General features: G+C 55.5%; 1 protein-coding gene across 1 annotated transcript; it reads right to left on the bottom strand.

Annotated features, from left to right (window-relative positions):
* Nucleotides 1-102: 102 nt before the first annotated feature.
* On the bottom strand, nucleotides 103-8,654 carry ABHD17A (abhydrolase domain containing 17A, depalmitoylase). The gene is made up of 5 exons (XM_037138012.2): nucleotides 8,508-8,654; nucleotides 4,457-4,990; nucleotides 3,045-3,239; nucleotides 647-826; nucleotides 103-560 (listed from the first exon to the last, which is right to left on the bottom strand). The coding sequence occupies exons 2-5, from the start codon at nucleotides 4,786-4,788 to the stop codon at nucleotides 335-337; spliced, it is 933 nt and encodes a 310-aa protein (XP_036993907.1). The 5' UTR covers nucleotides 4,789-4,990; nucleotides 8,508-8,654; the 3' UTR covers nucleotides 103-334.
* Between the last annotated feature and the right edge of the window lie 3,482 nt (nucleotides 8,655-12,136).

Here is a 12,136-nt window from a genome sequence, read left to right on the forward strand (position 1 = left end):
TGTGCTAAACTTTCCCGAGGATTAGGAAGCAAACCCAGCACCCTCTGAGAACATAAGAGTTCTAGGGAGAGCACACAAGAGCCATGAAAGCAGTAAGAGCCCTACAATTTTAACCTTTTAATTTGTTTTGCTTCCGGAAGGAAAGGAGGGCGTTGCTTTGTCGCTTGTACATTGTCCACAGCCCCTGGGCCGGGGCAGTTCCCACCAGATTGCCCACCGGCTGCCTCGGCGGCCTGGGGCACCCGGGGATTCACATGCAGCCCCCCTCCGAGGCCAGGGCTGGCGCTTATTGCTGAGGTCTGTCCGGGCTTGGCTCGGGGGCGCAGCAGCTCCACTAGGCGCGCTGGTTGGGCAGCTCCTGGGAGATGAACCGACGCAGGCGCTCCAGGTACTGGCTGTAAAGCTCAATGTCGTTGTGCCCGGCGCCCTCCACCCACAGCGGCTCCACAGCCTTGGGGCAGCGCTCATAGAGTGCCAGCCCGTGCGAGAAGTCGATCACTTCGTCTTCCGTGCCGTGGATGATAAGCACCGGTGATGTGATCTTGGACACCTTCTCGATACTGCAGGGTGGGGGGCGTCAGGCCTCCACACCCCACCCGGACGAGGCCCCGCCCCCACCCCACCCCCAGGGCCTCCCAGCGCTCACTTGGGGAACGCATCGAAGCAGTAGGTCTTCCTGGTGTCTGGGAAGGCAACGCGCATGCCAGAGGTGAGCGGGGAGTGCAGCACCACCGCAGCACACTCGTAGCGCGAGGCGAGGTCCACAGTGGGCACTGTGCCGATGCTCTGCCCGTACAGGACGATGCTGTCCGGACTGATGCCGTACCTGGCGGCAGGGCAGGGTCAGCGGCAACCGCAACACATGCCTCCCCAAGCAGTTAAATTCCCCATTCTATTCGGGCAGCCTCTAGGAAATTAGGCTGGTCCCTGGGCAGGTGTGAAAAGCGCTGCTCCCCCTCAACCTTCCCCCACCGCACTGCAGCCCCAGGTCAACTGGCTGAATTTCTCCAACAGATCATGCAAGGGGAGTGCACCTGGTGAGGGTCCTCCGGCAAAGACTACTGGGGGCAGTGTAGCCCTGGGGCTTCTGCCCCTCCTGGTCACCCTGTCAACCCCCAACCCTACACACTTAACCAGGACCGCACCGATTCTGCTTTGGGTTTTTCCTATCCCTGCTGTTGATTTTTAAGGCGAGGGGTGGTCACTGTCTTTCTTCGTACCCCTCACCCCTTTAACTGTAGGGAATTGAGGCAGCTGTTCCCACATCTCACCCCTTGATGTCTCCCATGCCCAATTAGGTGCTTAGTATACCATGGTGAGTAGACTGCTCACTGCTGTGGGTGCTAACTCCTCCTGGCACTTTTTCTACATAGTGGCCAAGTCCTGGGCTTCTCTCCTAAGCCCCAGCCCTTCCCCTTACCCTGCCACCTCCCCACACGCCTATAGGGTCCCCCTACAGCCCAGGTGACCCAGCTCCAGGCCACTTAATGCCTGTTCCTGACTGCATGGGGACCCACTTGCCACCCTCCCCATGCAGATGCCCTCCAAGGCTCTCCTCCAACACATCTGACCTCAATCCCAAAGGCACACCCCTTCCTGGTAGATAGGGGCCAGGACAGTTCTGTATGTCACCTGGGGAACAAACCTGGGAAACCAGACTCCACCTCCCTGTCTACAGAGGTATTCCCACTGGTCCCCGTGTTAACCCCTGCCTACACCAGGCCTCAGGGATGCGACCTGGCCATGTGCCTATCACCTGACCTCACTAGCCCAACTCTATCACCCAGCTCCAAGTAGGGATCCCCAGCAGCCCCTGGATATCTATGCCTGGATTAACCTGACAAGTGCCAGACAGAGCAGCACTTCTCCCCCAGGCCTCCTCAGCCCCACAGGCAGTGCTTAGGCCCGAGCCTCTCGCTGACTCGAAGCTGTTGGAGCTGAGGGACCAGGACTCTGGAAGTCAATGCTGGTGAGAGGCCTGATGGACAATGGACAGAGCTCAGAGGCCTCACCCCACAGCAGGGTGATTTTGCCAGCAAGCTTCAGCATGAGCAGGGACAGCAAGAAGGGCTGAGGCAGGCAAGGGCAGGTATGTACATATACCATACCATTCAAGACAAGTCCCTGGTTCGAGGGTGCTCTGCTCCCAGGGGCTGCCTGGTACATCATGGGCCCCATCTCCCCAAGGCAGACTGTGCCCTGCAGGAGAGGGTCTGGCAGGTAATCCAGCAGGGCTGAGGTGGGGCATCTCCCAGCAGTGGGCTGGGCACCACCTCTAAGAGGGCCAGGGTTGGCCTCCTTCTGGAGCAGTGCTGCGCAAAGGGCGGCATGCTGCAAATGCTGGCTCAGAAACTGCGTGAATGTGCTTCAGTGAGTACTAGGGAGGGAGAGGTCTGCCCAGTATCTAGACGACCAGATTGGTGAAGGTCCTGAGTCAAGCATGTGGGTATGTCTTCTTCTCACTGACCTCCCACTGGCCACCAGAGCTGTGCTGGGCACCAAGGGGCCCAAAAGAACCCTCCAGGCCTAGAGCAGCCCCCCCAACACTGCCCCCAGGATGAGGCCACGAGTGCCTTATAGGTCCATCCCTAGAATCCCAATGAGGTGTAGCACTGGCTGGCCCTGTACCCCACGTGCTCCCTCAACCTCAGGAATCCCAGTTTATTCACGCAGCCCTCGCATTCTGCTTCCTGGGCCCAAGTCCCCTGCCTACTACTCCCTCCTGGGGGGACCTCCACTCCCCTAGGGACAGCCCCAGCCCATCCCTGCCCCTGCCCAGGAAGATCTGAGGACTGCCCGCACACCAAGTATGTCTGTTAGCATGCTGAGGGGACATGGGTCAGGCCTCACCTTCTGGACCACTGAGGCTGCTGAGGGTTCCCTCTCCAGTAGGGGTACCCACTGGGACTTGGCCCAGGCTCCTCCCTCTCCAGGGAGGCTGGCCCAAGTCCCTGGTAGGTACCTTCCAACCCTCCCTGTTTCACAGGGTCTAGTCCCCTTCAGGGGACAATCCAAGTGGACCAAGTCCCCAGCACACAGCTCACCGGGTGCGCAGGGCCTGCCACGCAGCATCAATGTCGGCGTAGAGGTTCTTCTCTGAGGGCCTACCCGAGCTGACGCCATAGCCGGAGTAGTCATAGGAGAAGATGTTACAGTTGATGCGTGTGCCCAGGCCAATGTAGAAACTGCTCATCTGGCCCAGGTCCACCGCGTTGCCATGTGAGAAGAGGACTGTGTACCTAAGGGGGTGGGGGACACGGGTCAGAGGGCAACAGGGGAGGGGCTATCACACCCCAACCCAGGAAGAGACAGGAGCACGGACAAGGGAGATAGGCTGCCTGTGCCACAAAGTAGCCCAGCTCCTCCGGCCTATGTGATCTCAGGCAGGGGACAGCCAGTGAAGCCTCAGGCTCCCTCTGTGAAATGGGCACTGAGACCATTGGTTACATTCTGAGCACAGGGGGAGCCCAGCTGCCTCTCCTTGAGTCTGTTTGTTTTGGAGAGACTCCAACAGCCCCAGAGCATGTCAGGCACATGGGACCGCTGCTCAAGGCATTCCTGGAGAATGAGATAGATTCTCCATCGGCAGGGCTATCCCCTCTCCTCCAGATAGCTGGCCCCCACTCCTGCTTCACAAGCAAATAAAGCCAACCCCTGTGCACAGTGCTGTGGGTTTCCCTCTCCTGCAGAAAATGACCTTGGCACTCATTTCGGCTCTTGTCCCCCATGGCAGCCCTACCAAGCTGCTGCTAGCAGAGCCTGCCCAGGTCCTGCCAACAGCAGGCAACCCAGTGTCTCCAGCCGATGGACTCCTGGAGTTCCCTTCCTCCAGCGCCACTGGGTTTTAGCTCCCCACTCCCACCACACCAGACTAGCCCAAAGGAAAAGAGCTCGTCCTTTGGACTTAGACCTGGAATCAAAACCTGCCTGGTCTGAGGCAGAAGCACCTGGAAGGTTGGCTTCTGCCCCATCCCTTAGGCTCAGGGAAAAGCTCTGCTTGCAGGTCCTAAGGTGTTCTGTTAATGGGGAGCCAGACTGAGCATGAGCCACCAGCTGGCCTCAGGTACCAAGACTTCACTGGGCACCAAGCCCCTAAGAGACTCTGTTCCTTGTCAAGCAGGTGCTGTGACAAAGCCACTTGAAGCCACTTCCCTGAACCTCAGGGTCCTCATCTGCAAGATGGGTTGCTGAGGCACCCTCAGAACTACACATGGTAGGACACCAGGCACTAAAGGCCCAGGGTAGCTGGGCAGAGGCCATCAGCAAAGTGAAGCCCATCCTTGGAGGCTCTGGTCGGCCAGCCCTTGGCAAGAAGAATCCCTAGGCACCCGCTGGGCTTTCGCCCAGCTGTAGCTCTCCAGGGACCCTGAGAATGAGCACAAGATACTCCCCAGATCCTGTCCCCGTCCATTCTTCCAGGCTCCGGGTCTGTCCAAGTTGAGTCTTTGAAGCTAACCTGGCTCCGGGCACGCAGCGCACATACATGCAGGCAATGCGGTTGCCCCTGCTGCTCTTGGTCAGGAAGACCTCAACAGTGTCCAGCTCGCGCTGGCTGTACTGGAAATCAGAGCGCTCCATCAGGTGGAGCTTCCAGCGCCCAGGGGTGCCTGTGGAGGTCCGCAGGGTCCCCAAGGGGGTGGTCCCGACCCCACCTGGCCTGGGTTCAGGCTCAGGCACCAGTGAGTAGGTGGGGTCTGGAGGCAGGAAGGCGAGCTTGGCGGCAATGCGACCAGGGCAGGGTGGGCAGCAGAAGAGGCAGCACAGCTCAGTCACGGACAGGCCGTTCATGGTGGGCACCAGGCCCCAGGGCAGGCCTCGCTTAGCAGGGGAGGGGTGGGGCGCTCCGAGATATGGGCGGGGAGGGGCAACCCCCAACCACTGCCCCAGACAAGAGCCCTGTTAGGAGGCAGCAGCCCAGCCCCATCGCGGTCCAAGCCGAGCCCTCGGGAGCCTTGCAGCCTCACATCTCCAGGCTGTGCACAGGGAGGCCCTGCAAAGAACAAAGACATGTGAGAGACGCCCAGGGCACCACCAGAGACGAGAACCAATATACAAGGCCTGAGGCTCTTGGCCTTCCTCAAAGCCCAGTCCACCTTCTCCTGCTCAGATTGCTTGCCCTCCAAGGGGACCAGGTAACTCCCAAGTGACCTCTGTGGGACCCAAAGCTGATCTGTCCCCACTTGCTACCACCCTTCCTCAGCTTGCAGACAACAACTCTTGCCACTTAAGCCCATCTGTCAGCCGGGCCAGGGCATGATGTTTCTGCTGGGCAAGCAAACCCCTAGCCTGCTCAAGCTTTCCTACCCCTGCGCTGGGGCCAGGGAAACCCTGTCGCCACTACCCCCATGCCTCTGTCCAAAAAGCTGGCCCAGACTCTGCCCCTTGCCCATCTCCGTGATATCCTTCAAGGATCCAGCTACCACCCTAAGGTGATACAGAGTAGCCAAGAGCCAGAGGGACCCAAGAGCATGGGCAAGACCCGACTCAGGACATGCAGCAGGACTGTGATGTCCAGAGACAGAGGAGCTAAGGCAGAGGAAAGACAACAAACAAAAGCTCCGGGAACAAAAGCAGGATACATCTCAGGCTAAGCGCTGAACAATGGCTATCCCCTGTGCTGGGTGCCAGACCCAGGGGACAGGCTGTTGAGAGCATAGGGGTGACGGGAACTGGGGCTCCTCCTCCAGCTCTGCCAACTTCAGGGTCTACGACCTCAGGCAAGTGGTTTATCCTGCCAGGGCCTCAGTTTCCACACCCATCAACAAAGACAGCACTCACCTCACAGGGGTAGTAACTGAGATGAGGGGTTTAGTGGTGGGCAGGGGACACGGCTCAGAGTAGAAACTCAAATGTTCTTCCTTTTGGCAGCATGTTGTGAAACACTGTATTTAACTGACTACAACTACATTGCTAAAGCAAATACAATCCCATATAGAGCTGCCAGCAGAGAGACTAGGTAAAAACAGAGGTTTGAGGAAACCTGACCACTCACTCCACTTTCCCTACAGACTGGCTCAGGCGAGGGAGATACATTCCACTCAGCTTTCCCATCACAGCACCGTGGTGCATTCAGTTTTGAGGCCACAGCATTTGAAAACCATTGGGCCATGGACATGTGAATTCAGAGTAGGTCAAAGCAGTGTGAGGCCCAGAACACACCTGCTCCCTCCAGATCTGTGACCTGAGAGTCAGGGCCGGAGACAGCCACATCCATCCATCGCCCGGACTTGGGGCACACAGAGGAGTGGGAGAGCTGCAAATGCCCACGTGGGGAGACAGACGGCTTCCAGGAGCCCCCACACTCTTAGGCAGGATGCACGCTCCATGTGCAAGTATTTTTTTAGGGGACAAGTTCTATCTATCATACCGGTTCTCCAAGGCAGGAGAATTTGTCCTCACCAGGGACACTTGCCCGCGTCTGTCTATAGAGACATTTTTGTTTATGAAGACCAGGGAAAAGAGCCCCTAACATGGAGAGGGTAGAGGCCAGGGATGTTGTTTAACACCCCCCCCAGGGCACCCCTCCAAGAAAGAATTATGTGTTCCCAAATGTCAACCAACATATTCCCCAAGAGGTCCAGGCCCCAACAGGTGATAGTCCGCAGGTGTGAGGGGAAACGGAAGTGCAGGAAGTCCGGGCGACCTGTGAAAGCTGCTTCTGAGAGGAAGACCTGGCCGAGAGCCAGGGCACTACCCTGAGGAGGAAGGGGCACACCAAGCCTCACTGACCAAGCCAAAAATCTGGATGTGGTCCTTGACTCCTCCCTGCTGGCTCTTCCTCCCTCTCTCTAACTGCCACCTGGTCCCCTCCCCTGTCATCACCTAGATGTCAGCCATCTCCTTCCGTGCTGATCCCTGTGCCCCACCTTTACTCCAGGCCATTCCTCCCCACACTCCCCAGCAGCTGAGAGATCTTTTCACAACACAAAGCTCATACCACCTCCCTTTTAGGGTGCTCCAGGACCTCCCACTATTTCCGGAATAGAGATCAAATCCCTCATCAGAGCCTGCCAGGTCAGCAGTCAGCTGGGGTAAACCTCTCCAGCCTCACTCATCTGGTACCCCACTCCCCCTCACACTCCATAGATAAGCCAGAGCCCATGCAGGTCCCCTCTTGGGGACTCCCTTCCCAATCTCATTGAATGGTCCTTGCCCTTGTCCTTTCTACCATTCAGATCTCATTGCAGTGCTGTCAGGGAGGCCTTCCAAACCTGGTCAGGTCCCCCACCTTGGCACCTACCATGCTCTCACAGTTCCAGGTTCCAACGAAAGCAAAACCCCACGAAGGCAGGACCACTGTCTGTGTTTGCTCAATAAACAATGGCTGAACTAATGGCCAAATGACAAGGGGAAAAGAGGAAACGGGGAAGCAAGAGTCCTTGAGGTTCGACAGGGAAGGGGGACAGTCTCTTCTCAGGCCACATGCAGCTAGGATCTCCTGCACGTCATTTATGGGTGTCACTGAGTGTGCCCCAAGAGCCAGGCCTCAGACTGGGCAGTGCACATCCAGGCGCCTCACTCACTGGGCACGCACCCCTGGCACCCAAAGCCCCAGTGATTCCAACCACAAGCACATACTGGGCACCCTGCCGCCAGGCCCCAAGTGGGCTGGAGGTGTTAACAAGACCAACAAGGAACCAAGGTAATTGCAATTGCACTAGGACGACCTAAATACGAATGACTGAGGGCACCTCGCCCAGCCAGTCAGGGTGGGAAGGCTGCCTGGAAGAAGGTGCAGTCTGAAAGGTGGAGAGAGACTGGCCAGAGGACAGGGATGGGGCACAGGGAAGAGCATGAGCAAAACCCCAGAGCTGACAGCGCGTTCCAGGAACTGCGGGTCCTGGTTAGCGCCGACACTGGAAGAAGAGGCAGACACAGAGATCCCAGAGGCCAGGGGCCCCGCCCGTGAGCTCCGCTGCAGAGACTGGACTTTATCCTGAGGAAAACAGGAATCCCCGGAGGAGTCCTGGGCCGGGGTTAGGGGCTGTGGGTGTTCCTTGAACTGGAGCGGAGTCCGAGCAGCCAGCAAAGGGGCAGAGGCGTCTGGGAGACGTTTAAGAAGCAGGGTTTGGCTATGGGCTGCAGCGGTGGCGGCCCGGGTGATGGGCTGGGGTGGGGGGCCGGTTCCGAGGCAGGGGCAGAGTCCGCGCCTCGGACTGCGTACTCCAGGAAGCAGCGGGCCACAACCCACGAGAGTGGGCGTTCAACCCACCACGTCGGACGGCTGGAGGGGGGAAAGAGGTGGGGGCCGCGTCACCGGAGAGTGAGCGCCTACCCCAGGTTGGAAGGGGGACAGGGATAGGCCGGAATTGGGGGCACTGGCCCGCGGTCCTCGCCACTGGTCCAGGGTCCCTCCGGCCAGCGCCGTGGCCGCCCCGGGAGTGTGGGGTGTTGGGGTCGTCCGACCCGGCTGCCCCGGCCTCGCGGCCGGGCCCGGCTCCCCAAACGGCCAGGCGCGGCACCGAGGCTGCCCCACGCCGTCGCGCCCGCTCCAGTTCAGCACTCACCGCTGCGGCCCGCGCACCCCAGTCCTGGGGCCGCACTCCATAGTTCCCGGCCGGCCGTCAGCCCGTGCGTCCGCCGTCCCTCAGCGCCACTGCCCGGCCTTCTGCACCGCCGCCGCCGCCGCTCCCCCGCGGGCGGAAGTCAGTCTCGCTCTCGGCACCGCCCCGGAAGTGACGCGATCCCGCGCAGAGGCTAGGGGAGCTCTGGGTTCTAGCTTTGGTGCTCAGGAATCGAGTACCGTCATCATTCATCCCTTCTTTTACTGACTTCAGGGTCGGGACTAAGGGGAAGCGAATTTAGCAAGGTTGCGGAAATGCAGGGTCCGATTTTGCTTTTATTTAAAATCATGATATTTTGGCCATGATCGTTTTGGCTCAGCTGCTTGAGCGTCGTCCAGCGAAGCGGGTTCAATTCCCAGTCAGGGCACACGCTGGGAAGGGACTCATGGGAGACGCAACCAATCTCTCATAGATGTTTCTCATCATGTGTTTGTCCTTTCCTTCCCCTCTCTCTAAAAATATTTTCTAAAAAGTCATGGATTTTGTTCCTCCTGGGTCCTTTTGCACATTTCATCTTTTTAAGTATTGCATGAAAATACTATGAATTCTGGTAGCTGAGTTTTTCGGCGTTCCTTAAATTTTGTGCCTAAGGCAAGTGCCTCGCACTCTTTACCCCAGTCCTTCCCAGCTCTGCTCACGCTACAGGGAGAGGATAAGGGCTAGGAACAAAATGGGGGGTATGGCTAAAGATGACAGATGGCCAAGCCGTCTTCTCTTTCTGAGGGGATAACAGTGACAGCCAGGAAGGCTGCATAGGGCCCAGCTTGAGGCAAGACTGTGAATTAGTGGGGCAGTCTCGCCCTTCCAGGTCTCCTGCCTCTATGCCTTTCCCCCTGCCTGCACCCCTTTCCCAGCTCAAAATGTCCCATCCTCAGCAGGCAGTCCCCAACCCACTCTCACCCCTGCTACTTCCCAAGGACTCTAATTCTTAGCTATATTTACGGAGATAAGCCTGAGGCTCTGGGCTTCCGAGCCAGACCTCCTCCAGGGCCCCATTCTTCCAATCAGCTGCCTGAGAGGACTCAGGCTCAGGAGTAGATACTGCCCAGGGCTGATTTCCTCTGTTCCCCAGCTCTGGCCCCCTGACCTGGGCTAAGCCACCACACTGGCCTTGCCAGGTTCATTCCAACCTCAAGGCTTTTGCATAAGCTGCACCTCCTGCCCGGAGTGCCCTGTTCCCAAATAGCCACATGACTGATTTTTCATCTTCAGGCATGCTCTCAGATGTCACCTCTTCAGAGAACCCTCCCTGGCCACCACCCCCAGCCAAAGTCCTTACTATACACACCTTCATCCCATCACACTATTTCTTACATCATTTTATTGAGCTGTTTCCTTGTTTATCATCTGTCTTCCCCATATTTTATTCGCTTCCCAGGGCAGGGACCCAGGCTTTTGTCCATCATGTTCCCAGCTGTCACTCAGGCTGTCTGATGAACTGAAGGATGTGTAAAAAATGTAATAAAAATAATTCCCAACCCAGAAGATGGCTTCTGTGAGGGTCGGGGGAGGCTCACTGAGCCTTTGAGTGCCACCAAGCACAGACCTCAGGCCAACCCTCACTCTCTGGTTGACTTGAGACACACAATCTATTTGGAAAATAATTTGGCCACAGGAATCAATAATCATAAAAGCACTCCTACCAGGGGGCCATGAATTCCGGCCCCTAGCTCTCCAATATGGAACCACTAACACCACATGGGTACTTATTAAAGTTAAATGAATTGATTAAATGTATTTATTGATTTATTGATTAAAAATCAATAAAATTTTCCCTGACTGGTGTGACTCAGTGGAATGATCACCAGCCTGTGAACTAAAGGGTTGCTGGTTTGATTCTGAGCCAGGGCACATACCTGGGTTTTGTGCCAGGCCCCCAGTAGGGGCTGCACAAGAGGCAACCACATATTGATATTTCTCTCCCTCTCTTTCTGCTTCCCTTCCTTTTTCTCTAAAAATAAATAAATAAAATATTAAATAAAATTGATAAAAAGTGAATAAAAAATTTAATTCAGTTCTTCAGTTACAATGGTCTCAAGTGCTCAAGAGCCACATGGAACTGGTGGCTCCCATATTGAATGGCATAGATGGAGAACATGTCCATCAACTGGAAAGTCCCCGAAGCACCAGTCTACACTGTGAATTCCACCAAGAAAGGCATCTGTGTCTGTTTTTTCCCTGTTGCATCCCTAGTGCCCAACTCAGGACTTAGCATTCAGTAAATGTTCAATAAATGTTGATGGAAGAAGAGAAGGAAGGGAGGGAGGAATTCTCCTTCTAAAGATCTAAGTAAGCAATATGAAGCACAGCAGCCCTGGCTGGTGCAGCTCAGTGGATTGAGTGCCAGCTTGCAAACCAAAGGGTCACAGGTGTGATTCCCAGTCAAGGCACATGCCTGGGTTATGGGCCAGGTCCCCAATAAGGGGCACATGAGAGACAACCACACATTGATGTTTCTCTCTCTTTCTCCTTCTCCCTCTCTCTCTCTTTCTAAAATAAATAAATAAAATCTTAAAAAAAATAAACACCATGGAGACGGTCACTTTTTCTGCCTTGGCCCATCTGTGATACTCTCAAGAAATCCCCAGGGCTAACCCACTGCTTGCATACTCAGTCCTCTCTTGTTGGACAAAGAGATTGAGTCCCTCTCTGGCCAGAACAGAAATAGAGTGTGAGATTTTCATCCTGAGGGCAGGGAACTTTGGGTGGGGGAGGAGGCACTGAGGAAAACATGATTCCTGGAAGAAGAGGCTTCTAATGAGAAGGTCCACCCAGCTGCATCCAGGAAACGAAGCAGTCCTAGGTTCCTCCTGACTCCGCCCGGAGAAAAACACACCACGATGGGAACAGGAGTGATGTGGGAGGATGAGAAGGTGGGTGAGTTTTTCTCTTCTTCACACTCTGACATCTTCTGAGTTTGTTCTGGTTTTTCTTGGCAAAGGATGTGTTGCACTGTAATGATCAGGCAGAAGCTGAAATAAAAGCTAGATGGCTAAAAGAAGACTAGCTATTAAAAAAAAATTGTGCTTATGCTTCTTGGTAGGTGCCCAAAAGAATTAAAAGCAGAGCCTCAAACAGGGACTTGTACTTGATTGTTTGTAGCAGCATGATTCACAATAGCCATGGATGGATGAATGGATAAACAAAACCTGGTCCGTCCACACAGTGGAATAGTATTTAGACCTAAAAAGGACAGGCACATTCTGACACCTGTGACAACATGGACGAACTTTTTTAAAGCATTTTAAAAATATGTTTCATTTATTAATTTGAGAGAGAGAGAGACATCGATTTGTTGTTTCACTTATTGATGCATTCAAGGGTTGATTCTTGTGTGTCCCTAACCGGGAATCAAACTGGCAACCTTCAGGGTGATACTCTAACCACCTGAGCTATCTGGCCAGGGATATCTTAGGTGCATCAATCTTGAGGACATTAGGCTGCGTGATATAAGCCAGACACAGAAGGACAAGTACTGTGTAATTCTGCTTGTCGGAGGTCCCTAAAAGAGTCAAATCCACAGAGACAGAAAGTGGATGGTCAGAGCCAGGGGATGGGGATTTAACAGTGTT

Source organism: Artibeus jamaicensis, unplaced genomic scaffold (assembly GCF_021234435.1).
Source record: "Artibeus jamaicensis isolate MK-2021 breed Jamaican fruit bat unplaced genomic scaffold, CSHL_Jam_final scaffold_537, whole genome shotgun sequence".
NCBI lineage: Eukaryota > Metazoa > Chordata > Mammalia > Chiroptera > Phyllostomidae > Artibeus > Artibeus jamaicensis.

What these genes read in the sequence shown, in the direction of transcription:
- ABHD17A (XM_037138012.2), bottom strand. Translation starts at nt 4,788, where the DNA reads ATGAACGGCCTGTCCGTGACTGAGCTGTGCTGCCTCTTCTGCTGCCCA. An exon ending in CGCTGCGTGCCCGGAGCCAG is followed by an intron (nt 3,240 to 4,456) that starts GTTAGCTTCAAA and finishes CCACCCCCTTAG; the next exon opens with GTACACAGTCCTCTTCTCAC. An exon ending in TGGCAGGCCCTGCGCACCCG is followed by an intron (nt 827 to 3,044) that starts GTGAGCTGTGTG and finishes CCCTGCCGCCAG; the next exon opens with GTACGGCATCAGTCCGGACA.